Genomic DNA, 26,410 nt, shown 5'->3' with positions numbered 1-26,410 from the left:
AGGGCTGCAATAAGGCCATGCATACGTCAGGTGTGAAGAAGAAGGAAAGGGATCTATAAAACATTAAAGCTGCCAAATTACTCCACCAAGGCAAGGTGGACATCTCAGAGACCTGTTTCTCACTCCCAACTCTGACTATGAGGCATTATCACGTTTCTTCTGCTTACATGAGTGCCTGATAGAGCTGAAACAAGCATGTGGGTGACATGCAGGACACGCGGAGGCGCAAGGGACACGCGGTCATTGAAAAAGAGACCTTGAAAAGTGACAGGAAAGAGCCATTTTCGACATGCTCCTCCTCAGCCACAGCAGCAGCCGGGGGGCAGCAGCAAGAAGCGCAGCGAGGGATGCTCAGATGGGCGCTGGAACGCACAGGGGAGATCTTCCACCCCTGGAGCTGGTGGGGCTCCAAGAGGAGCTGGGTTCCACTGCAGACCCCCCCTTTTGGGCAGGGTGACTTCAGGAGGCTCTGAGCTACAGGGGGGACAGTTCATTTTGTTGCTGGACACCGGCGAGGGTGGCAGGGGCTGTGCTGCGGGCTGGAGGGAGGGGATGATGCTGCTTTCCTTGGTGGGACTGAGGGCAGGGCTCAGTATTTTACACCCGAGGATTTGACTGTTGTGGTGGTGACGCATCTCCGCACCGAGGAGGAGCCACCCCCAGGCATGAAGTTGCCACCTACAGGGTTGCAAATCCTCCCGCTTCCAGAAGAGAAGCCGCTGGTGAGGATCGCTCCTCCCAAGCCACAGTTGCCTCCGATGATGTTTGGTGCTCCGACCACACACACTCCTCCTCCCAAGCCATTGCTGGGGCCAAAGCCACAGGGTCTGCCTCCAACCACGGAGCCTTTGCCTACCACAGCTGCAAGACAAGGACAAGGCTCAGTGAACATCAAGTAACCCCTCATGAAACCCAGGTAAAAGCCATTCTGCAGAAGAGAAGATGGGCAGATACTTACAGACATTGACGTTGGATGGGTTATCGAAACAGAGCCTGTGTAGGAAAAGGAACACAAGTTGTAAATCTGGTCTAATAGACAGCAGCTCAGCTCCATACAACCTCTAAGTGCTCCTCTTATCTCATGTTGCATTTAATGTAACCAAAACCACTGAGGAACATTCCCTGTGGAGACCTCCTTGCTATTTTAGGCTTAAAAGCTTGAGGGAAAACTGGAAGATTCCAAGATTAAATGGGCTATGAGAGATGATGAAACCTCAACCTGTCCCAAAGAGTACCTCAGCCGGGACACCATGACAGGAGTTATTACCTGTTCTCCTCTCCCTCCAGCAGCTTCCTGTACATGGCAATCTCAACATCCAGGGCAATCTTGATGTTGAGAAGCTCCTGGTATTCCTTCAGCAAGCGAGCCAGCTCCTCCTTGTCTTTGCTCAGGGCACATTCCAGCTCTTCCAGTTTCCTCCTGGCATCCTTCAGGGCCATCTCACCCCGCTCCTCGGCCTCAGCTATTGCTGATTGCAGCTGATGGTTCTGAGAGAAAGAAGAGCAGTTTCCCAGTGCCCTTCTGCACAGCCTCCACTGGAGAAGCCTCAGGGCACAAACAGGATGAAAACAGGCAGGAACCATCAATCTGCTGCAAAGGACCTGAATTCCAATGAATTCCACATTTCCCTCACGCTGTCCCTGGTTCACCACGACGCTGAGGAGCCCCTACCTGCTTCTTGACGTTCTCAATCTCAGCCCGCAGCCTCTGCACGTTCCTGGTCAGCTCCTGGATCTCAATCTTGGTGTTGCGGAGGCTGTCCCCGTGCCTTCCAGCAGTGTTCTGCAGCTCTTCATACTGATGGCACAGAGATAAAGCAACCCATCAGTGACACTAAGAACTCAGCTGGTTCCTCTGCTCTGCATTCAACAGCAGAAACTCTTCCAGGTGCCTTTACTACATCCCAACTCACCCTGCTCTGGTACCAAGCCTCAGCTTCAGCTCTGCTGTTCTGGGCGATCTGCTCATACTGGCGCCTGACCTCCTCGATGATGCTGTCCAGGTCCAGGTGCCGGTTGTTGTCCATGGACACCACCACGGACAGGTCTCGGCTGATGGTCTGCATCTGAGCCAGCTCCTACAACCAAGATAGGAGTCAGCCTGAGCATCTGAGGAGGGCAGAGAGGAGCAGCAGCTCCAAGCAGCCTCTGCAGACCAAATCCAATGGACACCCAGTCCCACCCCAGTGTCTTTGGCCACCACATTCCAACTGCAACCAGCCAAGGGAGGGGAAAGCTATTACCTCCTCATAGATGCACCTCAGGAAGCTGATTTCATCAGTTAGAGCTCCCACCTTGGCTTCCAACTCTACTTTAGTCATGTATGCACAGTCCACATCCTAAAGGAAAGATCATGGAGATAGACATCAGATTCATTCTGCCCCACGACCATCCTGTTGCTTTCCCCCTCCAACATCTTTGCAGCCTCCTCTACTGTGTCTCTGTAACTCACCTTTTTGAGCACCACGAACTCATTCTCAGCAGCAGTACGCCTATTGATTTCTTCTTCATACCTATTGAAGAGGACAAGACCACATGAGCAACCTGCTCTAGTGGAAATTGCCCCTGCCCGTGGCAGAGGCTTGAAACTAGATGAGCTTTAAGGTCCCTTCCAACCCAAACCAGTCTATAAGTCTCTTGGACTCATCAGACAACCAGCAGAGCCCCTCTTCCCTCAGCCCCATTTCTCCAGAGCTCCTCAGCAATGGGAAGCCTGTGGGAATGCCCAAGCTCTGCTCTCCAGGGCACTTACTTGGTCTTGTACTCCTCCACATATTGACGCATGTTCTGCAGCTCCGACTCCAGCTGCCCCCTCTGTCCCAGGAGAGACTCCAGCCTCCTCCTCAGGTTCTGGATGTAGTTCTCAAAGATGACATCGAGGTTTTTCCTTGGGCCCATTGGTCCTTGCTGCTGGAGCAGCTCCCATTTGGTGGCCAGGACCTTGTTCTGTTGCTCCAGGAAGCGGACCTGAAAGCCCACCAAGGGATGTGTGAGATTCACATGGGGAGCATCACACAGCTCAAGCCTCCTCTTGCTGATGTGGGAAACCAAGGGAATCACTTCCCAAATCCCCACTATGACTATGGCTGGTTAAAAGCCATTTTCCAAGAGGAAGATTGCTCCATTCTTTCTGCTTTTTTTCAACTATCCTTGAATTTCTCCTCTTTTCTCCTTCATTTCTACTCTACTTTGGTTCTCCATGGGAACATCACATTCCAGTTTTACAGTTTTGCCATTGCCAATTGCAAATTCTGATCTGAAATTCATTTCCAGAAGCATCAGATCATCATTTTTACCTTCCAGTGAATGAAATCCCACATTAGGATCTCAATACTGGAAAACATTCCTCTTAGCAGGCAAGAGAGGAATTCAGTATTCATGTCATGCATTTAAACAACTCTGAAGCATGTTTGCAACCAATGTTCTCCCAATGCAGGAACTCTAAAGAGTACTCAACTGTACTTGAAGTGAAGTAAAGAACAGCCAGGAATGAACTCAAAGCTCTTCCTGACATTCAAAGTCCCTCAAGAAGAACAAATCCTTGAAAAGGATGGACTTAAAGGATAACTGAGTGTAGCACAACCGCTTTTGGCCTCAAAGAACACAAGAGAAAAGCAAAGCAAGAAGTTGGATCAACCAAACCCAGAGAAAGTCCTTTGCTTTCTCTGTGGATGGAAAGCTATTACATTGCCTTAGGAGGACTCAGTACAAACACCACCCGCCCTCCAGAGCTGCCCACACGGAGCTGTGAAGGACAGTATTCCCCTCTCCACAGCACAGGAAAGCTCCTCAGAGTCCCCATTCTCAAGCAAACACTGTTCCAGCCTCTCACCTTGTCAATGAAAGAGGCAAACTGATTGTTAAGAGTCTTGATCTGCTCCTTCTCCTGGCACTTCACTTGTTGGATCTGAGGGTCAATATCAACATGGACCGGCCGCAGGAGGGTTGGGTCAACCTGCACCGGTTGGATGCCTCCGGGGAACCCAGGACCACCTCTCACCGGACCACCAAAGCCACCTATTCCTCCACCAATGATACCTCCTCCAATGCCGCCAAATCCTCCTCCAAAGCCTCCACCAAAGCCACCAATTCTACATCCATATCCACCGCCAAAAGAGCCACCCATGGAAATCCTTCCGTTGCCACCCATGTTATGGAGGCTCCTGCTGCTAAAACCTGCACAACGTCCATTGCCTCCAAATCCCCTGGATGTGGAGAACGAGCTATAGCTGATCCTGCTTCTGCCCCCACATCCTCCAAAGCCACCACCGACGGCAGAGCAAGAGCTGAATCCCCTTTTGCTTCCGCCTCCAAAGCTTCTGCAGGTTGACTGCCGAGACATGGCCGGTTCTTCCAAGCGGAGTCGAGGAGAGCAGAAGGACCAAGGGAGCTGTGCTGCTGCGGGATGAGTGCGGAGAGAAGTGAGCACAGTCTTCTCTGGTTCCACAGCTCCAGGCATTCCCTTTTATCTGCTCCTGGAGGTGGGCTGGGTCTGCAAGGGCGTGAAGAGGAAACAAATTTACTGTCTTCATCAGCTTGGTGCGGTTAACAGATTTTTGCCAAATTGTTGACTCCACCCAGAAATACGCTTTGCAATGCAGAAGAGAATAAAAGAGCAAGAGCATTGGAACAGGTCTCAGTGAGTAAGTGGACTCTTATATCTTTATGGCATCAGGAAAACTCTGTTTTACGGGGATGTAGTCATGTTCTTCCCTCCTCCCACCTTTCTACCTGCTCTTAATGATTTTGCAGTTTGTCTGGAGCTGCATCTTTTGCCCTGACGCTTAGTGTCAGACCAGCTTTTTGGTGCAAACCAACCGGGATGAGGCTTTCACAACTCCCCCAAGCACACAAATCTCCTGCTTAAGTGGAAAATTGCCGATGGCTTTCCAAGAGGCAGTTTTCCTGCGCGGAGCAAAACCACCACACATTAACATTTAACAATGGTCAGCATTTCTATTTTATCCAGAAAGGAGGTGCTTGGTTCCTTTTCTAAGAGCATCACTTGGGATGGGAGTGCCTGCTTCCAGGGCACGTTCCTGCAAAATGTGTCTCCCAGAGTCTGAGCTACCCAAGTACCGAGACTCGGAGCACCAGAGTGGAATGAGCAGGAGAACCAGGATGTCCAAGCTCCTTCCTTGTGCGTTTCTGATGGCCACAGGGATTGCTGAACCTGCAGAGGACGGAAAGGACGCTTCGGGCGCTACACGTGGTAATGATGACTGAAGGCAAATAGCAGAGAACTGCAGGCAGAGGTGACAGGGGCTTCTTAAAATGATGTCTTTTTACTTGCTTTGGTAGGCAAACGATGCGGCTGAGTTCATCATATTGATCAGTTAGAAATAAGGTAGAACTCTTTAACACTTTCATGAGCAGTAACTGAGTTATCTCCTTAAGAGTAGAACTACTCTTTCTTATGTAGTAACGTTCAGGTATTGCTGTTTAATATTGCTTTGGGAGGAATGGCATCTTTGCCCCCAGCTTTGACCACAGCAAATTTAGGTGGGGCTGGAAGGGTGGTTCCCATATTCACTTCAGAAACCTGGGGGGTTAAGACAACAGCGGTGGCTTCAAATTAGAGAAGAACAATGTTGAATCTCCAGCACAAACGCTGTGGCTCTGAAGTGGGAGGTTTACCTGCAGGGCGTCTTGCAGAAATCTTCTGGGTCTCATTAATCAAATAGACGTGATAGATGCACTCATGAAACTTAACAAAAAAACCCAATATATACCTAGTGCTTCATTCCATAAATCACAAACAAAAGTCAAAGGAAAGAGATTTTAAAGCCTTCCACCCATTTCAGCTCCCCACTCTTACACTGCCTGTTGGCTTCCAAAGCACAATACTCATCCGAGGATGAATTTTAATCATCACTCATTAGACTTTGTGCACCTAAACGCTGTTTGCAAGTATCCCAAGGGGCCACACAGCAGCCTCAGACACTTCAGAGACTTTCAACACCAGCCCAGAGAACCACTTCCAAAAGCCACAAGAGGAACCAGAACCGAAATGCCGTCGGCTTTCACTTAGACCAAGGCTGCTGAACACCATAGCTCATGCACAGCATTGGGGTGGGGTAGGGTAGGAGAGAATGTGATCATTGAGGGGGACTCAGGTCATGGTTGGCCAAGGGTGAACCTACACCTAAGGGGGATATAAGCCAAGGGTTATCCAGATGTGTGCAGTGACAGTCTGCAGCTTGAACATGGGCAGTGATTTCTACAGCAGGGAACTGGGGAACCTTCCTTTCCTAAAGCAGCTGGAATTAGAACAGGGTGCCCAGAAAAGCCATTCCTGCCCCATCCCTGGCAGTGCTCAAGGCCAGGTTGGACGCAGGGGCTTGGAGCAACCTGCTCCAGTGGAAGGGGTCCCTGCCCATGGCAGGGGTTGGAGCTGGATGAGCTTTAAGGTCTCTCCCAACCCAACCCAACCCATTCCATGATTCTATGGTTCTATGGAATGAAGAGGGTCTTACATCCCCGTTGTTCTCCTCAAGACACAGAGTCAAGTTCTCCAGACCCTTCTGCAGCCCAGTGCACTTGCTCATGACGAGCACTCCCGGGGAGCTGCAGGGTGTAGAGTAGCTCCATTTTTGCTCACAGTAAACCAGGTCATCTCTTCCCATGGCTTCCCTTCAGATTGCCACACACACGGTAACTGCTTTTCTCAGCAGGCAACACGGCTTGGTTGGAACATCCCACATGGAGGCTCCACCGCGAGGGGAAAGATCTGTTAAGTCAGCCAAATGCCTGGCTGCTGACCACAGTGAGCACGTACAGATAAGACGCCCAGATTGAGTCACTCTGACGTCTTCAGACAAGATGGGAAGATTGCTCCAAACCTGGAGTCACTTCAGCCTGCTCCAGGTAAAACTCGACAGACGGCCTGGGCTCCCGCCGTGCCTTCAGATCTCTTTCGCAAGGAGCTGTGCACAGCACAATCATCTGCACCACGCAAAGTGTGAGCACTGCAGAAAGCATGGAGGGAGCCCAAGCCAGGCTGCAGCTTTGGCTCTCACACTGCAAAGAGCTGCAGGCAGCAGAGACGAGGGTGTTGCAACGATTCCTCACAACAATACCTACAACGCCGTGTTTCAGATTATAAAGCAGAGAAGAAACAGAGTCTTAAACTTAAGAACAAAAATAGGTGACTCTTGCCCCAAGCCAAACCCTAAAGTGCTCCTGGCTCAGCCCCAGCTTCTCAGAGGCATCGCCTTCTGTTTCGGCCAAACCCAGGCACGTTCCCAGCTCCAGCCACTTCTGGTGGGCTTCCAAGAGAGGAGAAGTGCCTCTTCCAAGAGTCCTCACACTGTTCCCCACTGCCTTGCCTGCACCTCTGCTGGGTCTGCAGCTTCCTGACCCACTGTGGGGGCCCCAGCAGCTCCCAGCGGGTGGTTGTGGGACTCCTGAAGCACCACTGAAAGCGGTGTCTGCCTCTTTGATCTCTTCTTGTGGTGGAGGAGCGGGAGCCCAGCGCAGATCAAACACACCGGCTCTCTTCTCCCGTTCCCCCTCCTCGAGCTACACCAGATCCCTCCCACTTGTCAAGAAGAGACACTGGGGGATGAATGGGCTATTGAGGGAGCTGATGGGAACCTGAGCTCACGTTGTTGGGTGAGTCACGTCTTTGGAGCTCTTCCTCCCCCTGCTGCTGGTCAGTGAAGTGGAGGGTGAGGTTGTGGTTCCCAAGCCCATGGAACCAGAGCTGTGCAGCAACCACAGCCCCTTGTTCACCAGCAGTAGGTGCTTGGCCAACGCTCCTACCCCTGCTCCCAGGCAGCTCCAAAACTGCTCCACCACTGCTGACCACAAGACTCCTTCCATTGCCACCTTCCCCTACCACAAAACAAAGTCCACTCGGAGGCAGGAAACTCAGATGAGCTGACAACAGTGTATTATTGATCTGATTCCTGTTCCCACCCTGCTGCTAATCTCCATCATCAATCAACATATTTGGGTTTCTATTGGTTTTGCCACCCTGCACTGGCTGCATTCCTGCACTGGTCCCATAACTTTGCAGTGGTGATTCCAGCACTGGTTCTTCCTGTGCTAGAGGTCTGGAATCCAAGAGGGAGATGGATGAAGCACCTTTCCCACAGCAGCAGCAGGGTTTGAACACACTGCTCTGGTAAGACACGACATGAGGAAAAGAGCCTTGAGGGGATTAGTCTGGATAAAGGCTGATCCCTAAATATTGGCTCATTGCTCCAGTGGGTGTTGGACCCCTCAGTGCTGGAGGTTTCCAGACAATACAGATGGGATATTCACTGTGGAAATGACTATATGGGATTCCAAGGATGCGGCTCTATCAGGACCTGCTCAAACCTTTAACAGCCTCTTTAATTCCTCCAGTTTGGGCTTCCATTGCCCCAGCCTGCTCACATTTACTGACATTCTGTGACCTGAGCACCCAGAACCTAGGTAAGGACTTGTGCTCCCAGGCACTGCAATGACTGACCAGAGTCAAGAGGCATCACACATGCTTAGACACTTGCCTGGCTCCATTCCCACACCCATTCCCTTCCCTCAATGCACAGACACAACACGTTGAGCAGAACAACCCAAACCTTCACAATGCAAGGACACAAAGGCATAGTGAATGTTCTTTGCAATTTATTGGGAATGGCAACATCCCGAGGAAGTAGGGTTGACCAGACAAGAGAGGAAGGGAGGTGGGCACAGCACATCTCGCTTCATGTCACAAGGCATTGAGGACAAGCTTTGTTCTCCTGAGAAAAAGTCCACATGTGACCAGGTGTGTCATGGACAGCAAGGACAAGGGGAATGGAAGCCACAGCTTGCCCCAAAGGCTGGTGAATGGAAGCGGTGGATGCACCACATGCAGAAGCACCCGGGGGACACGGCCATGGAGGAAGAGGAGCAGAGAGGAGCTTTATACACGCTTGCCCGCGGCAGCCAGCGCTGTGCAGCCCAGCAGCACAGGCAGAGGCCTCCGTCCTCCGGGCCGGGTGCCCAGCGGGGACCTTCCTTTGCCCGGGGGTCGCTCCAGCACGGGGCTCCCCGCAGGGCCCGGGCCGGGTGGAGGAGCCGGATGGCGCTGGCACACGCGAGGGACGCAGTCCGTGTGGCTGCCGGCCCCCGGGGCTGGCTGCGGGGAGGCTGGGCTGCTGCCGGGGGAGCGGGGGAGACGCCGCTTTCCTTTGCGAGCGCGGCGCGGGGCTCAGAACCTCACTCCTGACGACTTGACCGAGGTGGTGGTGACACATCTCCGCACGGAGGACGAGCCCCCCCCGGAGCTGAAGCTGCCCCCGCCGGTGCCGCACATCCTCCCGCTGCCGGAGGAGAAGCCGCCGCCGAGCATCCCTCCTCCCAGCCCGCAGCTGCCGCCGCCGAAGCTGCTTCCGGCTCCGCAGGCGCCGCCTCCTATTCCCATCCCTCCTCCCATTCCAATTCCCCCTCCCACGCCACAGCTGCCTCCTCCGAAGCCTCCTCCCATGCCGCTGCCTCCTCCGAAGCCGCCTCCCATTCCTCCTCTGCCGCCGGTGATGGTGGTCCTGCCTACCACCGCTGCAAGAGAAGCACAGGTTACACACACACGTCCATGGTATCTCCAAAGGACACGGGCAGGGAAACAGAGGCAAATACTTACAGACATTGACGTTGGACATGCCATCGTTGCACAGCCTGGGAGGGAGAACAGGACCAGTTATTCCTCTGGGAAATGCACGTTTCTTTAGCTGAGCGTTTCCCACTTTCTACCAGGTCGATATTCCCAATTTGTCTAAATTTCCCAGTTATTCTTTAAAGCAAATGAGCAAGTTTGAACTAAACATTCCCATGAGCAATACGTAGAACATACTTCAGACTAAGGATTAGAGCACCAGCGATACAGAATTCACCTTCAGATAAAGGTTTTAACACAGCCAAGAGTTTAGTCAGACACAAGTGAGAGATACCTGTTCTCCTCTCCCTCCAGCAGCTTCCTGTACATGGCAATCTCAACATCCAGGGCAATCTTGATGTTGAGAAGCTCCTGGTATTCCTTCAGCAAGCGAGCCAGCTCCTCCTTGTCTTTGCTCAGGGCACTTTCCAGCTCTTCCAGTTTCCTCCTGGCATCCTTCAGGGCCATCTCACCCCGCTCCTCAGCCTCAGCAATTGCTGCCTGAAGCTGCTGGTTCTGATTAAGCAAAGAGAGGAGCAGATTCTCAGTGCCCTTCTGCACAGCCTCCACTGGAGAAGCCTCAGGGCACAAACAGGATGAAAACAGGCAGGAACCATCAATCTGCTGCAAAGGACCTGAATTCCAATGAATTCCACATTTCCCTCACGCTGTCCCTGGTTCACCACGACGCTGAGGAGCCCCTACCTGCTTCTTGACGTTCTCAATCTCAGCCCGCAGCCTCTGCACGTTCCTGGTCAGCTCCTGGATCTCAATCTTGGTGTTGCGGAGGCTGTCCCCGTGCCTTCCAGCAGTGTTCTGCAGCTCTTCATACTGATGGCACAGAGATAAAGCAACCCATCAGTGACACCAAGAACTCAGCTGGTTCCTCTGCTCTGCATCCCACAGCAGAAACTCTTCCAGGAGCCTTTACTACATCCCAACTCACCCTGCTCTGGTACCAAGCCTCAGCTTCAGCTCTGCTACTCTGGGCGATCTGCTCATACTGGCGCCTGACCTCCTCAATGATGCTGTCCATATCCAAGTTCCTGCTGTTGTCCATGGACACCACCACGGACAGGTCCCGGCTGATGGTCTGCATCTGAGACAGTTCCTGCAACCATGACAGGCAGCCCAAGTGACTCTCAAGACCACATCCCCATGGACACCCAGTCCTACCTCAGTGTCTTTGGCCACCACACACCTTATTGCATCTCCAGCCAGCCCAGGGGAAGAGAGAGCTCTTACCTCCTCAAAGATGTATCTCAGGAAGTTCAGTTCATCGGTCAGAGCTCCCACCTTGGCTTCCAACTCTACTTTAGTCATGTAGGCATTGTCCACATCCTAAAGGAAAGACCACACAGGTAGACATCAGCTTCATCCCACCCCAGAAGAGCTGTTGACACCAATGCTTCTGTTGGGAGCTGTCTATCTTGTTGCTTCCCCCTTCCAACATCTTTGCAGCCTCCTCTCCTGTTGCCTCTGTAACTCACCTTCTTGAGCACCACGAACTCGTTCTCAGCAGCTGTACGCCTATTGATTTCTTCTTCATACCTGTAGAAGGGGACAGGGCCAGATGAATCTCTTGGCCTTGTTCATGGGTCAACCACAGAACCCCCCCTTCCCTCAGCCCCATTTCTCCAGAGCTCCTCAGCAATGGGAAGCCTGTGGGAATGCCCAAGCTCTGCTCTCCAGGGCACTTACTTGGTCTTGTACTCCTCCACATATTGCCGCATGTTCTGCAGCTCCGACTCCAGCTGCCCCCTCTGTCCCAGGAGAGACTCCAGCCTCCTCCTCAGGTTCTGGATGTAGTTCTCAAAGATGGCATCGAGGTTCTTCCTCGGCCCTGATGGTCCTTGCTGCTGGAGCAGCTCCCATTTGGTGGCCAGGACCTTGTTCTGTTGCTCCAGGAAGCGGACCTGAAAGCCCACCAAGGGATGTGTAAGGAACACTGCACAACTCCAAACTCCTGCTGATGCTGGAGGCTGAGGGAATCACTTCCCAAATCCCCAATTATGACTTATTTACACATTCAGCTCCTAAGGCCATGACAAACATCATTAAACTCTGAGTCATTTTGAACTCTGGGACAAAATGTTGTTGCCAATGGAAGCATCCCTATTTCCCATAGCATCCATTTGGACATTGCTGTCATCTCTGAGTTGTCAAGAAAACCAGTACATCTTTTATCTAACTATTCATCTACAGGGAATATTGCATTTCTTTGGCTCCTTTTTGGAATGAAAACAATCCAGGAGTGTTGGAAATCTGTTTGGGACTCTGAAGTTCATCGAATCAGATCCCCGAAAAGAAAGCTTCATCAGGAGAAGCCCAATAATGAGAACTCTTTGAACAGCTGAATGTGTGAGGATGACTTTACCCTGAATCACTAGAAATTAGGCTGAAGAGATGACAAGGCAAGAGAATCACACAATGTCCTACAGATGCTCCCTTTCATCCTCTATGAACGTGCAAACCTTGCCCATTGCTCCCTACTCCTTAGTAAGATGTTACCAACAACTTGCTGCTAAGGGAAACTCCAACAAGCCCTTGCTGGGAAGAAACAGAAGATCCATTTCCACACCTGAAGTCATTCAGAATTCCCACCTCTGACCAAGCCCCATCCTACGCTCTCACCTTGTCAATGAAGGAGGCAAACTGATTGTTAAGAGTCTTGATCTGCTCCTTCTCCTGGTTTTTCACTTGCTGGATTTGAGGGTCAATCTCAACATGGACCGGCCGCAGGAGGCTTGAGTCAACTTGCACCGGTTGGATGCCTCCAGGAAAGCCAGGGCCACCAAAGCCACCAATTCCTCCACCACCCATTCCTCCACCAAAACCACCCATTCCTCCACCACCAAAGCCACCCATTCCTCCACCACCTATTCCACCACCAAAGCCACCCATTCCTCCACCAAAGCCACCCATTCCTCCTCCACAAGGTCCACCAAAGCCGCCTATTCTGCCTCCGTATCCTCCACCACCGTAGCATCCACCCATAGCAATTCTTCTGCTGCCACCTATGTTGTGGAGGCTCCTGCTGCTATACCCTCCACATTGTCCACCTCCTCCACCTCCCCGGGATGAGGAGTATGAGCTGTAGCTGATCCTGCTTCTGCCGCCACCTCCTCCAAAGCCACCACCGATGGCAGAGCAAGAGCTGTAGCCCCTTCTGCTCCCGCCTCCAAAGCTTCTGCAGACAGACTGCCGAGACATGGCCAGTTCTTCCAAGTGGATTCAAAACCAAGAGGAGCAGAAGATCCAATGGAGCTGTGCTGCTGCGGGATGAGTGCGAAGAGAAGTGTGCCCAGTCTTCTCTAGCTCCACAGCTCCAGGCATTCCCTTTTATCCGCTCCTGGAGGTGGGCTGGGGCCGCATGGGCGTGAAGGTGGAACCCGATTTATTATGTTCATCAGCACGGGGCTGTTGACAGATTCCCTGTTGAGCTTTGCCATATTTGGGCCTGCCTAGAAACACACCCTGCAATAGAGAAGGGAATCAAAGAACAAGAACATTGGAACCGGTCGCAGTGACTAAGTGGACTCGCGTATCTTTATAACATCTTGACAATCACCCTGTACAATAACGCGCTTCTCTGCAGCCCCTTCTTGGGCTTCCAGCCTTTATTAGTCGTTCCCAATCCTTCCAGATACAGATCTTCCCAATCAAAGCTCCATGGAAAGCAGCAGTTTTGATGACATCCCAGCTATACTATTAGCTTTCACAATTCCTCACACACACCCTAAATCCCCTTTTTATATGTCAAGTTGCCTTTGGCATTTTAGAGGTTTCCCAATCGTGAATGGGAACTCATGACACCAAATTTTGAAGAGACTCAGCAGATTCTCCTGCTGCAAAAGGAAAACATCGCCTTGGTCGCACTCAGAATGGGAGTGTCTTCAACCCAGGGATTAAATTCCCTCCAAAGGTATCTCCCCAGGTCTGTGGCAACTCACCAGGACCTCGGATGATGCTGGGGTAAAGCGAACACAACAGCTTGGATCATTGTGTTCCTTCTCTAAGCTCTTCTGAGGGTGACAGGGCGTAATGACCTGTGCAGGAACAAGGGACATGGGGCAGCTGCTTCAGTGACTGGGGACGGACAGACAAGTCCTTTAGAAGTGGAGTGATGATGGTGAACACTTGATGATGAACACTTGGAGGTGGTGAGGGGATCCTGCAGCTCGGATCAGTGTTGTGACCTCTTCTTTACCTGGTTATCTACAAAGATGAGACAACAGAAGTGGGAAAACCTGGTGAGAAGCGGAGCTGTTACAACTTCTAAGGCACAGTATATCCTCTTGATTGCAAATATGGATGTGGGAAAGGAATGTATTGTGGAAACGGGTTTGTGGGATGCCTCTAAAATAAAGAATCCTGGTTTCTGATTGCATGTAATTGGTATTTTAAGTAATTGCCCATAAGGGTCCAGATTATGAGAGCAAATAAAAGCTGACAGTGATGGGCATGTTCTGAAGAACTGAGATTATAGGTGCTCGTTACAAGGAAACTGGGATTTGCAAATGTTACTTAAAAGGCACCTACAAGGTCTTACCTCTCTGGATACTGTCAATCAAGTATATGTATAGGTTTTCTCTAGATAATACCCAGCACATGTAATAAAAAGTGACAGAGAAAACAGACACTAGAGCCCTTTCAAAGACTTAAAACAGCAATGAACATGGATTTAGAATTATGAAAGCACAGCTAGATTTGGGTTGGAAGGGACCTTAAAGCTCATCCAGCTCCAACCGCCTGCCACAGGCAGGGACACCTTCCACTGGAGCAGCTTGCTCCAAGCCCCTGTGTCCAACCTGGCCTTGAACACTGCCAGGGATGGGGCAGCCACAGCTTCTCTGGGCACCCTGGGCCAGCGCCTCAGCACCCTCACAGGGAAGAGCTTCTGCCCAAGAGCTCATCTCAGTCTCCCCTCTGGAAGGTTATAAATGAAACACGTAAGTGCATTCCAAAGACCTGCGGACAGACGGATGAATACGTGCATCCATACACAATGTTCACAATCACACATGAGACTTTGCGCACCTAAACACTGTTTGCAAGTACCACGAGGGGCCACCCGGAAGCCTCAGACACTTCAGAGCCTTTCAACACCAGCCCAGAGAATCACTTCCAAAAGCCACAAGAGGAAGAGAAATGTTGTTGAATGCTGCTGAGACCAAGGCTGCACCACAGCTCATGCACAGCATTGGGGTAGGGTAGGGGAGAACATGACCCTTGAGGGGGACTCAAGTCATGGTTGGCCAAGGGTCCCCTTGAGGGGGACACAGGATAAGGATTATCCAGATGTGTGGCTGCAGCTGGAGCATGGGCAGTGATTTCTACAGCAGGGAGACACCTTCCTTTCCTAAAGCAGCTGGAATTAGAACAGGGTGCCCAGGGAAGCTGTGGCTGCCCCATCCCTGGCAGTGTTCAAGGCCAGGTTGGATGCAGGGGCTTGGAGCAACCTGCTCCAGTGGAAGGGGTCCCTGCCCATGGCAGGGGTTGGAGCTGGATGAGCTTTAAGGTCTCTCCCAACCCAACCCAACCCATTCCATGATTCTATGGTTCTATGGAATGAAGAGGGTCTTACATCCCCGTTGTTCTCCCCAGGACACAGAGTCAAGTTCTCCAGACCCTTCTGCAGCCCAGTGCACTTGCTCATGACGAGCACTCCCGGGGAGCTGCAGGGTGTAGAGTAGCTCCATTTTTGCTCACAGTAAACCAGGTCATCTCTTCCCATGGCTTCCCTTCAGATTGCCACACACACGGTAACTGCTTTTCTCAGCAGGCAACACGGCTTGGTTGGAACATCCCACATGGAGGCTCCACCGCGAGGGGAAAGATCTGTTAAGTCAGCCAAATGCCTGGCTGCTGACCACAGTGAGCACGTACAGATAAGACGCCCAGATTGAGTCACTCTGACGTCTTCAGACAAGATGGGAAGATTGCGCCAAACCTGGAGTCACTTCAGCCTGCTCCAGTAGACTGAACACCCAGTCGGGCTCCAGCCATGCCTTCACATCTCTTCACATCTTCACATCTCACAAGGGGTTGTACAGAGTAAAATCATCAACACAGACAAAGTGTGAGCACTGCAGAAAGCATGGAGGGAGCCCAAGCCAGGCTGCAGCTTTGGCTCTCACACTGCAAAGAGCTGCAGACAGCAGAGACGAGGGTGTTGCAATGATTCCTCACAACAATACCTACAACGCCGTGTTTCAGAGAAGGAACATATTCATAGAATCATAGAACCGGGGACTGGTTTGGGTTGAAGGGACCTTAAAGCTCATCCAGCTCCAACCCCTGCCATGAGCAGGGACCCCTTCCACTGGAGCAGGTTGCTCCAAGCCCCTGTGTCCAACCTGGTCTTGAGCACTGCCAGGGATGGGGCAGCCACAGCTTCTCTGGGCACCCTGTGCCAGCGCCTCAGCACCCTCACAGGGAAGAGCTTCTCCCTTATCTCCAACCTGAACTTCCCCTGTTCCAATCTGAACTCATCACCCCTTGTCCCATTGCTCCTGTCCGTGCTTCAGGTCCCTCTCCAGCATCCCTGTAGCCCCCTTCAGACACTGGAAGGCTGCTATGAGCTCTCCACACAGTTTCTTTTCTCCAGGCTGAACAGCCCTGATGTTCTCAGCCTGGCTTCATACTGAGGTGCTCCAGCCCCTGAGCATCCTCGTGGCCTCCTCTGGACCAGCAGCTCCCAGCGGGTGGTTGTGGGACTCCTGAAGCACCACTGAAAGCGGTTTCTGCCTCTTTGATCTCTTCTTGTGGTGGAGGAGCGGGAGCCCAGCGCAGATCAAACACACCGGCTCTCTTCTCCCGTTCCCCCTCCTCGAGCTACACCAGATCCCTCCCACTTGTCAAGAAGAGACACTGGGGGATGAATGGGCTATTGAGGGAGCTGATGGGAACCTGAGCTCACGTTGTTGGGTGAGTCACGTCTTTGGAGCTCTTCCTCCCCCTACTGCTGGTCAGTGAAGGGGAGGGTGAGGTTGTGGTTCCCAAGCCCATGGAACCAGAGCTGTGCAGCAACCACAGCCCCTTGTTCACCAGCGGTGGATGACCATGACCATCTCCTTTCCATAACACGCATCAGAATCTAACCATCCTGGAGACAATCAGAAGGGATGTCATGAGGATGCTTAATTGAGTGGGTTGCGACAATGAATTCCAGGACCTCACCTCTTGCCTCAGCTGAATTGCCACACATTGTGTGACCTGAGTGCCCAGAAACCATCATTCCAGGTATGGGCACTATAATGACCAACAAGAGTCAAGAGGCATCCATGCTTGGACACTTGCCCAGCTCCGTTCTCACACCCATCCCTTCCCTCAATGCACAGTCACAACACATCAACCCAACCCTCCCCAATATCAAGCACCACCTTGCCTAGAAGAGGCTTCCAATGCAACAAAACAAAGACATCATGAATGTTCTATGCAATTTATTGGGAACTAGGGCTGACCACAGACAGGAGAGGAAGGGAGGTGGGCACAGCACATCTTGCTCCATGTCACAAGGCATTGAGAACAAGCTTTGTTCTCCTGAGAAAAAGTCCATGTGTGTGTGAGAGCTGTGACAGGGTCAGCAAGGACAAGGGGAATGGAAGCCACAGCTTGCCTCAAAGGCTGGTGAATGGAAGCGGTGGATGCACCACATGCAGAAGCACCCGGGGGACACGGCCATGGAGGAAGAGGAGCAGAGAGGAGCTTTATACACGCTTGCCCGCGGCAGCCAGCGCTGTGCAGCCCAGCAGCACAGGCAGAGGCCTCCGTCCTCCGGGCCGGGTGCCCAGCGGGGACCTTCCTTTGCCCGGGGGTCGCTCCAGCACGGGGCTCCCCGCAGGGCCCGGGCCGGGTGGAGGAGCCGGATGGCGCTGGCACACGCGAGGGACGCAGTCCGTGTGGCTGCCGACCCCCGGGGCTGGCTGCGGGGAGGCTGGGCTGCTGCCGGGGGAGCGGGGGAGACGCCGCTTTCCTTTGCGAGCGCGGCGCGGGGCTCAGAACCTCACTCCTGACGACTTGACCGAGGTGGTGGTGACACATCTCCGCACGGAGGACGAGCCCCCCCCGGAGCTGAAGCTGCCCCCGCCGGTGCCGCACATCCTCCCGCTGCCGGAGGAGAAGCCGCCGCCGAGCATCCCTCCTCCCAGCCCGCAGCTGCCGCCGCCGAAGCTGCCTCCGGCTCCGCAGGCGCCGCCTCCTATTCCCATCCCTCCTCCCATTCCAATTCCCCCTCCCATGCCGCTGCCTCCTCCGAAGCCTCCTCCCATTCCTCCTCTGCCGCTGGTGATGGTGGTCCTGCCTATCACCGCTGCAAGAGAAGCACAGGTTACACACATGTTGTTCATGGGCAGGCTCTATCCCCAGAAGGAAAGGAGGGCAGGTACTTACAGACATTGACGTTGGACATGCCGTCGTTGCACAGCCTGGGAGGGAAAGAGGTAAAAGAGGCATTGTTAAAGGGAGAACTCTCTTTTCATCTTCGAACTGTTTTCCTGTTTCATCCTTAGCAGTAACGTTGGTGTCACTGCAGTGTTTAGAGAGGGAATGATTGGAAGCTTCCTCTTTACAATGAGGTTCTTCCAGATTTGAGGTTCATTTAACAGCGATGAAGTGGCAGCTCCATCCCCTGTGGTGAGCAGGATGTGGCTATGATTGGTGCTGACCACCAAAAGTGTTAACCAGTGCCACTGCCCCATCTACCCATTCTCACCCAAAGAGCTGGTCTGGTCTGACACCGTTAAAGTCAAAGCTCAAGGTGTCCAGCACAGACCCTAACTACAGATCCTAGGCACTGTCCTAACACCTTGGAGGCCATGGGTTTACCTGTTCTCCTCTCCCTCCAGCAGCTTCCTGTACATGGCAATCTCAACGTCCAGCGCGATCTTGATGTTGAGCAGCTCCTGGTACTCCTTCAGCAAGCGAGCCAGCTCTTCCTTGTCCTTCTGCAGAGCAGATTCCAGCTCCTCCAGTTTTATCCTGGCGTCCTTCAGGGCCATCTCACCCCTCTCCTCGGCCTCAGCAATTGCTGCCTGAAGCTGCTGGTTCTGAGGAAGGAAACAGGCACTTCCTCAGTTGGTTGTGATCAACCCTCAAATCCAAGTGGAGAAATCAAGGGAAAACAAAGAAAGGAAACATCTACATGAAGTGAACAAGGGGTGCCTGAAGAAGCCGTTTCTACCCCATGCATGGTCATTTGTGGTCCAACCTGATGCCGTCACCCACTATGATGCTGAGGAGCCCCTACCTGCTTCTTGACGTTCTCAATCTCAGCCCGCAGCCTCTGCACGTTCCTGGTCAGCTCCTGGATCTCAATCTTGGTGTTGCGGAGGCTGTCCCCGTGCCTTCCAGCAGTGCTCTGCAGCTGCTCGTACTGGTGGCACAGAAACAAAGCAACCCATCAGTGACACATGAATGATGCCTACACAAGGTTTGTCAGCAGTTTCACAGCTCTTGTGCTGCTACAAGGACCTATCACATTGGTCATGGATGCCCAGATTGATGTACAAGATGCTTCTGAGACTCAGTTCTGGGGTTTGAACTATGAAGTAGATCTTAGTGACACTAAGAAGCATCCCTTGGCTTACGAAGAGCTGCTTTGGACACACATTTTCTAGTTAAGGTACCTTTTTGGCCATCTTTATTGAGAGGCTTGTACTGTGCACCAAAGTGGGGTTGAAAACAGTAAGTCACATCCCTCAAGAGCAACACGGTTTCTCTTGAGGCTTCTTTGCATGAGCTCCAGCACCATGAGCTTGAGGAGATGTCTCCCATTGTCATCAATTACCTGCCAGCCCTCACCATCACCCAGGCTCCTGACCTGCTCCCATCTCACCTGGCTCTGGTACCAAGCCTCAGCTTCAGCTCTGCTGCTCTGGGCGATCTGCTCATACTGGCGCCTGACCTCCTCGATGATGCTGTCCAGGTCCAGGTGCCGGTTGTTGTCCATGGACACCACCACGGACAGGTCTCGGCTGATGGTCTGCATCTGAGCCAGCTCCTACAACCAAGATAGGAGTCAGCCTGAGCATCTGAGGAGGGCAGAGAGGAGCAGCAGCTCCAAGCAGCCTCTGCAGACCAAATCCAATGGACACCCAGTCCCACCCCAGTGTCTTTGGCCACCACATTCCAACTGCAGCCAGCTCATGGGTAGGGAAAGCTCTTACCTCCTCATAGATGCACCTCAGGAAGTTGATTTCATCGGTTAGAGCTCCCACCTTGGCTTCCAACTCTACTTTAGTCATGTAGGCACTGTCCACATCCTAAAGGAAAGATCATAGACAATAGTTTCATTTCCTCTTGGAAATCCTTTGGGATCATGGAAATTACAGCCTGTGCTGAGGATGAGAGCTGTGATGGTGTTACTCAGCCATGCAAATTCAAAACAAAGACTTCAAACATCAGCCCACGGATCCTACAGCTCCACAGGCTCAGGATGGAGCCCATCCAAGCACCACGAAACCCCATGTCCAAACCATCACTTTGTAGTGTGTGATTCACCTTCTTAAGCACCACAAACTCGTTCTCAGCACTGGTGCGCCGGTTGATCTCTTCCTCGTACCTACAGAGGGTAAAAACACAAGTTGAGTTTCCTGAATTCTCCTGCCCGAGGCCACACTAAACAAGGTGCAGGAAGAAACAGCAGAACAGACTGAACGCACCGTGCCCACAAGAGCCATAAGGAGGATCTGAGTGAAGAAAAGGGGCTGCCAAGCTGCTTGAGCTGCTCTCTGCCCCGGCACTTACTTGGTCTTGTACTCCTCCACGTACTGCTGCATGTTCTGCAGCTCTGACTCCAGCTGCCCCCTCTGTGCCAGGATGGAATCCAGCTGCCTCCTCAGGTTCTGGATGTAGTTCTCAAAGATGGCATCGAGGTTCTTCCTCGGCCCTGATGGTCCTTGCTGCTGGAGCAGCTCCCATTTGGTGGCCAGGACCTTGTTCTGTTGCTCCAGGAAGCGGACCTGAAAGCCAAGACATGGAGTATCCACCATCACATGGGGAGCAGCAGCTGAGGCACCTCTTTCACCACTTAAAATGATTCTCTTTCATGTGGTGATGGGACAACATGGACTAGGTTATACTCTGAATGTCTGTTATTGCCTAAACCACCACATTGGGGAAAGGAGGGAATTCACAAGTCATGTGCAAGTCAAAGGAGCTGGGTCAAAACGTTGGATTTCAAGTCTAGATAGAAAAGCCTGGATATTTGAAAACAAGGAGGGGAAACGTGGTATCACTGGAGGCTTCCATGGGAGGGTGTTTGGAAAGAGAATGTTACAGGAGGGAGAAGTTGTGCCTGAAACCTGCAGATGTTTGGAGGCTTTGAGCCTGCTTGCAAGAGCAGCCTATTAATGGAGCCTGGTGCAACAGGCTAGATTAAAGCCCTGAAGACACAGCTTTGATCTCCTATGGGAGAGAGATCCAGAGATTCTCATCTCTTCCCCAGCAGAGCTTCATAAAAAGCCTCTGCTCAAGCCTCTGAGCCCACTGGGATTCAGTTCTGCAGGATTCAGGGATCCTCCCAGCTTTAGTCCTTCATTAGACACGATCCCACCCTCTCACCTTGTCAATGAAGGAGGCAAACTGATTGTTAAGGGTCTTGATCTGCTCCTTCTCCTGGTTTTTCACTTGCTGGATTTGGGGATCGATCTCAACATGGACCGGCTGCAGGAGGCTTGAGTCAACCTGCACTGGCTGGATCCCAGGACCACCTCTACCAGGGCCACCATAGCCTGGCATGCCGAAGCCTGGGCCACCAAAGCCACCCATTCCTCCACCGCCCATTCCTCCACCATAACCACCCATTCCTCCACCATAGCCACCCATTCCTCCGCCACCACACATTCCTCCAAAGCCACCCATTCCTCCACCAAAGCTGCCCAGACTTCCTCCATAGCCTCCACCAAAGCCACCCATTCTGCCTCCATATCCTCCACCACCGTAGCATCCACCCATGGAGATCCTTCCACTGCCACCTATGTTGTGGAGGCTTCTGCTGCTAAACCCTCCACAACGGCCACCACCTCCATATCCCCTGGACATAGAGAATGAGCTGTAGCTGCTCCTGCTTCTACCGCCACCTCCTCCAAAGCCACCACCGATGGCAGAGCAAGAGCTGTAGCCCCTTCTGCTCCCTCCTCCAAAGCTTCTGCAGACAGACTGCCGAGACATGGCCGGTTCTTCCAAGCGGATTCAAAACCAAGAAGATGAGAAGATGAACGGAGTCACGCTGCAAGGAGGTGAGGGCAAGGAGAAAGGAAGTAGGTCCCTCTGACTGGAGGGCAGTGGGTGCTCTCTTTTATCTGTTCCTGGAGGTGGGCTGGGTTTGCATGGGCGTGAAGGAGGAGACAGGTCCTGTCTTCATCAGCGTGGCGTGGTTTACAGATTTCCATCTTCAATTTGCCCAACATTGACCCTACCCAGAAACACGCCCTGTAGTGCAGGGCAGAATTAGAGGAGATACAACTGTGTCTCCTGGATGGGAGCTCTCCATGACTAACGAGTCCTCCTCTCCTGCGGTGCCATAACAGTCTCCATAGGACACACCGGTCTCTCGCTTCACCTCTCATCCATTGTGGTTGTCTCTCTACTTGTGTTTATCTCCCCCCCAAGCCCCATGGCATCGCGCGCTGCAGCTCCATGCCAAGTTGGAGCCTGGCTTTCACAATTCCCAAAACACGCCTGTGTCACACCCTTCGTCTTCTCTTTACATGGAAAATTGCCTTTGGCTTCGAGAAGCAGTTTCTCAATCCAGAGCAGGGGGTTAGCAAATTGCATTTTGATGAGGCTCCGCGTCTTCCCGATAAATAAAACCTGACCAGAAAGGAGGAACTGGGAGCAATGGTTGGCACTGGGAGCAATGGTTGGCACTGGGAATTCATTCACTCTTGGACCAAACTTTTATTGAGAGTCCTGGAGTCCTCCTGCCAAGCCATTCCCAGCACCATGGGAAATCCCTTTAGGACTTTGCAAAGGCTTCAATGCCACGAGAAGAGCCAGAGAAGACAGCGGGAATCCCGCTGCTCCAGTGGGAAGCGTGGACGGACGCACGGCTCTGAGAGCAGACATTGAGGAGGAGGCATGCCAAAGCCAGAAGGAAGCCTTTAGCTATTTGAATGCAATTATGTAGGCAGAGGGTGGAGGAGAGCTCAACCCGTCTGTAGACACATGGAGATGAGGAGAACGGAGGGCACAAGCCCTTGCACTGGAGGACACGGGTGCTTTGGGGCTCCTGGCTCTCTTTGGGGGTGATATGCAGATGTCTCCTTGGCAAACACACACGTGTCTGTGCTGAGCCCTCAGGAGCATAGGCAGGTTTCCCTTTGTGAGCACAGTTGAAAGCAGGCACCAGGCTTTAGGACTTAGAGCACTTCAGGTTTGCTGCCATCCTGGGATAGCTCCTGAGCTGAACTGAACCAAGCCTTGGAGCCCTCCTGCACCCACCTGCTTGGCTGGGAAAGGCTGTTTATCAAAGGGAACTTTGTGTCCTGCTCTAAAACTGAGGAATTCCTTTCATTTATGAGTTTTCAACCATTTAAAGGCCTTCAGACAGGCTTCCAGTGCCTAAAGGGGATGCAGGAAACCTGGAGAGGGGCTTGGGACAAGGGCCTGTAGGGACAGGCCAAGGGGAATGGCTTTAACCTGCCAGAGGGGAGACTGAGATGAGCTCTTAGGCAGAAGCTCTTCCCTGTGAGGGTGCTGAGGCGCTGGCACAGGGTGCCCGGAGAAGCTGTGGCTGCCCCATCCCTGGCAGTGTTCAAGGCCAGGTTGGACACAGGGGCTTGGAGCAAGCTGCTCCAGTGGAAGGGGTCCCTGGGGCTGGTTTGGAGCTGGAGGAGCTTTAAGCTCCCTTCCAACCCAAAGCATTCCATGGTTCCATGGTCTTTATGTCTGTTGAGGCACCCAACTGCGCTGGCAGCTCTCTAGCAACATTCTCAGGAGTTCCCATCCGGCACCAGCAATTAAACACAGCTTGAAAATCCACACCAGCAACTCTGGTATCTTCTGATGTTTAAATACCTCTAAAAATACCACCCAGGCACCCAACTCCAGCAGTGCTGAGGGACCCGGAGCGTGTGGATAAACCGGCATCTCCATTGGAAAACAACCATCCCCACACCCCTGCTCATCCCATCAGCTTCCTCAGCACCACTGTGGGTCCATGAGCACACGGGGAAGCGGATCGGGGGATAAATAGGGATAAATACATATATATATAATAAGATGTCAGTGTGGGACCAAAGGGATGGGGTGGGCATGGGTTTGGTGGCTGCGCATCATGGTTTGTAGACAATAAATACACGCATGGACAATGGTCATGGTGGCTGAGGAGGTCCCATAGAGCTCACTGGTGTCCAACAAGACCCTTAAATGCTGCAGTTGCCTGCCCAGCCTGGGAGGTTCTGAAGCACAACCTCAAACAACACCCAACAAACGTCTGGTCCCCCCTTGGGGTGAAGGCCAGAGGGATCCATCCAGCTCCTCTCTCATCCAGAGGAGAGGCAAATCACTGGCAAGACCTCAGGGTGCAGGAGGGTGCTGTGGGGTTGTAGCTGCTGTAGGTACGACCATGGATGCGGACACACACATTGGACAACTCTTCTTGATTCCTTCAGTGTTACAAAGCATGAAGTTGTGTTTTTCAGGGGGAGATATTGGTGGTTTTTAACTCTTCTGGTGTTTTTTTAAGTGGGTTTTTTTGTAGGTTTTAACTTTTTTGGATGTTTTTTGTTGGTTTTTATCTTTCCCAGGGGTGGGAAGAGCTGATGAGGACGGTTCCATGGCCCTGGTTGGGAGGAGCAGGGTGAAGCCATTGCGACGCCGGAGTCCCGCGTGGTGAGATAACGTGCCTGTGTTCGTTGAGTCACGGCCGCATCTCCAGCCAAGTTTGGGAAATCAAAGTGGGATTTGGCTATCGACAGCATCACCCGGTGCAAACGCAAGAGGCAGCTTCAGGCTGCAGGGATCTCACACGGCGTCGTTGTACCCAGAGCCCCGTTGAAGGAAAATGACCTTTAAAGGACTTTTGTAACTCAAATTATTCTGTGATGCTATGAAAAGGGGCTGCAGGAAACCTGGAGAGGGGCTTGGGACAAGGGTCTACAGGGACAGGACAAGGGGAATGGCTTTAACCTGCCAGAGGGGAGACTGAGATGAGCTCTTAGGCAGAAGCTCTTCCCTGTGAGGGTGCTGAGGCGCTGGCACAGGGTGCCCAGAGAAGCTGTGGCTGCCCCATCCCTGGCAGTGTTCAAGGCCAGGTCAGACACAGGGGCTTGGAGCACCCTGCTCCAGTGGAATGGGTCCCTGGGGCTGGTTTGGAGCTGGAGGAGCTTTAAGGTCCCTTCAACTCAACCCAATCCATAGTTCTATGCAAATAAACAGGCAGGAACACAGGAAAAGCTGCTCAAGCCTTGGAAATGAGGTGGAAAAGGCTCATTTTGGCAGCCTTGATATTGATCAACGTGCACTGAACTTGAACCGTGGAAGGGAGAATTTGGGGGGGGGGGAAAGAGCAAAGCCAAGCATTAATTCCCACACTTCCCATAAGCTGCTTGCCATCCAAGTGCTTCCATTGTGCTTTAGAAGAAGCCTTTAAAACATGAGCAGATGAAACCAAACATTCCAGGTCACATTCTCCCTCTTCCAACACAAGGCAGAATCCTGGCCCATTCCCATCCAGCCCAGTAGGATTCCTCCACGTTGCGGGTGCAGCCATAGGACCAGGAAGCAAAGAGGGGATCGGTGTCTGGATTCGTTTGCAGCCATCCAGAAGCCTTTGGCCTCCTCCTCTCGCTGCCCTGCTCTCAGGAGCCCTTTGCTGGAGGTGAGTTTACACAGCGGCAGCAGCATTGGGGTGGCTCTGCAGGAAGGAGAAGTCTCTTCAGTCAACGCCATCTCAGGTCCCTTTACAACTCACTGGAACACTCAGCCATTGCCCAAACTCCATCCAAGTAGGGACTCGCCTTTGCTGGCAGCGTTGTGACATTCCGCAGTCTCCAGCGCTTACCGGCAGGGAACGGAGCTTGGGATAAATGGAGTGAGTCACCCGGATCGCGGAGCGAGTCTGCGGTTGACCAGGGATGTGACTCAAGGTCTCCTGAGCAAGAGGTCAAACCACACCAAGAGGTTTTGGGCTCTAAATGTGCAGATCATCACCTATATTCTATGCTTGTGCAGAGGCGGGTTGAGGTCTTGCTCTTCCCATGGTCTCAGTTACCTTTGGAGATGCTTTAATAGCACCCCATGGATCACTGGCCTGTCCAGACAGCAGCAAAAGCTGCAGGGCTGGCTCCAGCATCATGGACACTGAGGAATTAGCTTGGAATTGGCTGGAGAGGTGAGGATCACCCTTCCCTCTCCCACACCATCCCTTATAGGACACTCCAAAAGCATTTCAGGCTGTGCAAGCTCCATGGGCACCAGCCATGGGCACCATATGGGACCGCCCTGTAGGATAGGGAAGTCAGTGGTGTGCTTGGAGGCTGGGTTAAACTGGCTTGGGAATACCCAGAGGTGGCCAACATGAACCAGAAAAGGGCTTAAGGAGGGAAAGGGGAAGGGAACCATCTCCTGACACCAACTGAGTCCCAAAGTCTGCTCTGAGGGCAACAGCCTCTGTCCTGCAGGAGACCCAGCAGGAGGATGGAGAGGAGCATCCGGGTTCAACCAGGACATAGAATCAAAGAACCACTGGCAGGGACACCTTCCACTGGAGCAGCCTGCTCCAAGCCCCGTTCAATCTGGCCTTGATGGGATGGAGCATCCAAACCTTCTCCATTCAACCCA

The 26,410-nt window shown here is 52.5% G+C and overlaps 3 protein-coding genes across 3 annotated transcripts; all 3 read right to left on the bottom strand.

The window, feature by feature from the left end:
• Positions 1-589: 589 nt before the first annotated feature.
• On the bottom strand, positions 590-4,342 carry LOC308230523 (keratin, type II cytoskeletal 4-like; the record flags this gene model as incomplete). The annotated part of the gene is made up of 9 exons (XM_080635252.1): positions 590-861; positions 959-993; positions 1,268-1,488; positions 1,673-1,798; positions 1,914-2,078; positions 2,244-2,339; positions 2,453-2,513; positions 2,753-2,967; positions 3,833-4,342. The coding sequence occupies 9 exons, from the start codon at positions 4,340-4,342 to the stop codon at positions 590-592; spliced, it is 1,701 nt and encodes a 566-aa protein (XP_080491378.1).
• A 4,839-nt stretch (positions 4,343-9,181) lies between these two features.
• Positions 9,182-12,835, bottom strand: LOC308230520 (keratin, type II cytoskeletal 6C-like; the record flags this gene model as incomplete). The annotated part of the gene is made up of 9 exons (XM_080635249.1): positions 9,182-9,528; positions 9,611-9,645; positions 9,918-10,138; positions 10,328-10,453; positions 10,569-10,733; positions 10,868-10,963; positions 11,113-11,173; positions 11,324-11,538; positions 12,257-12,835. The coding sequence occupies 9 exons, from the start codon at positions 12,833-12,835 to the stop codon at positions 9,182-9,184; spliced, it is 1,845 nt and encodes a 614-aa protein (XP_080491375.1).
• A 4,787-nt stretch (positions 12,836-17,622) lies between these two features.
• Positions 17,623-21,796, bottom strand: LOC308230521 (keratin, type II cytoskeletal cochleal-like; the record flags this gene model as incomplete). The annotated part of the gene is made up of 9 exons (XM_080635250.1): positions 17,623-17,936; positions 18,017-18,051; positions 18,452-18,672; positions 18,873-18,998; positions 19,461-19,625; positions 19,792-19,887; positions 20,126-20,186; positions 20,372-20,586; positions 21,188-21,796. 9 exons carry the CDS (start codon positions 21,794-21,796, stop codon positions 17,623-17,625), a joined length of 1,842 nt encoding a protein of 613 aa, XP_080491376.1.
• Positions 21,797-26,410: the final 4,614 nt, after the last annotated feature.

Source organism: Psittacula echo (genome assembly GCF_963264785.1).
Source record: "Psittacula echo genome assembly, chromosome: 27".
Classification (NCBI taxonomy): domain Eukaryota; kingdom Metazoa; phylum Chordata; class Aves; order Psittaciformes; family Psittacidae; genus Psittacula; species Psittacula echo.
The sequence above is the reverse complement of the archived record's forward strand: the minus strand, read 5'-3'. Positions and strand labels throughout refer to the sequence as shown.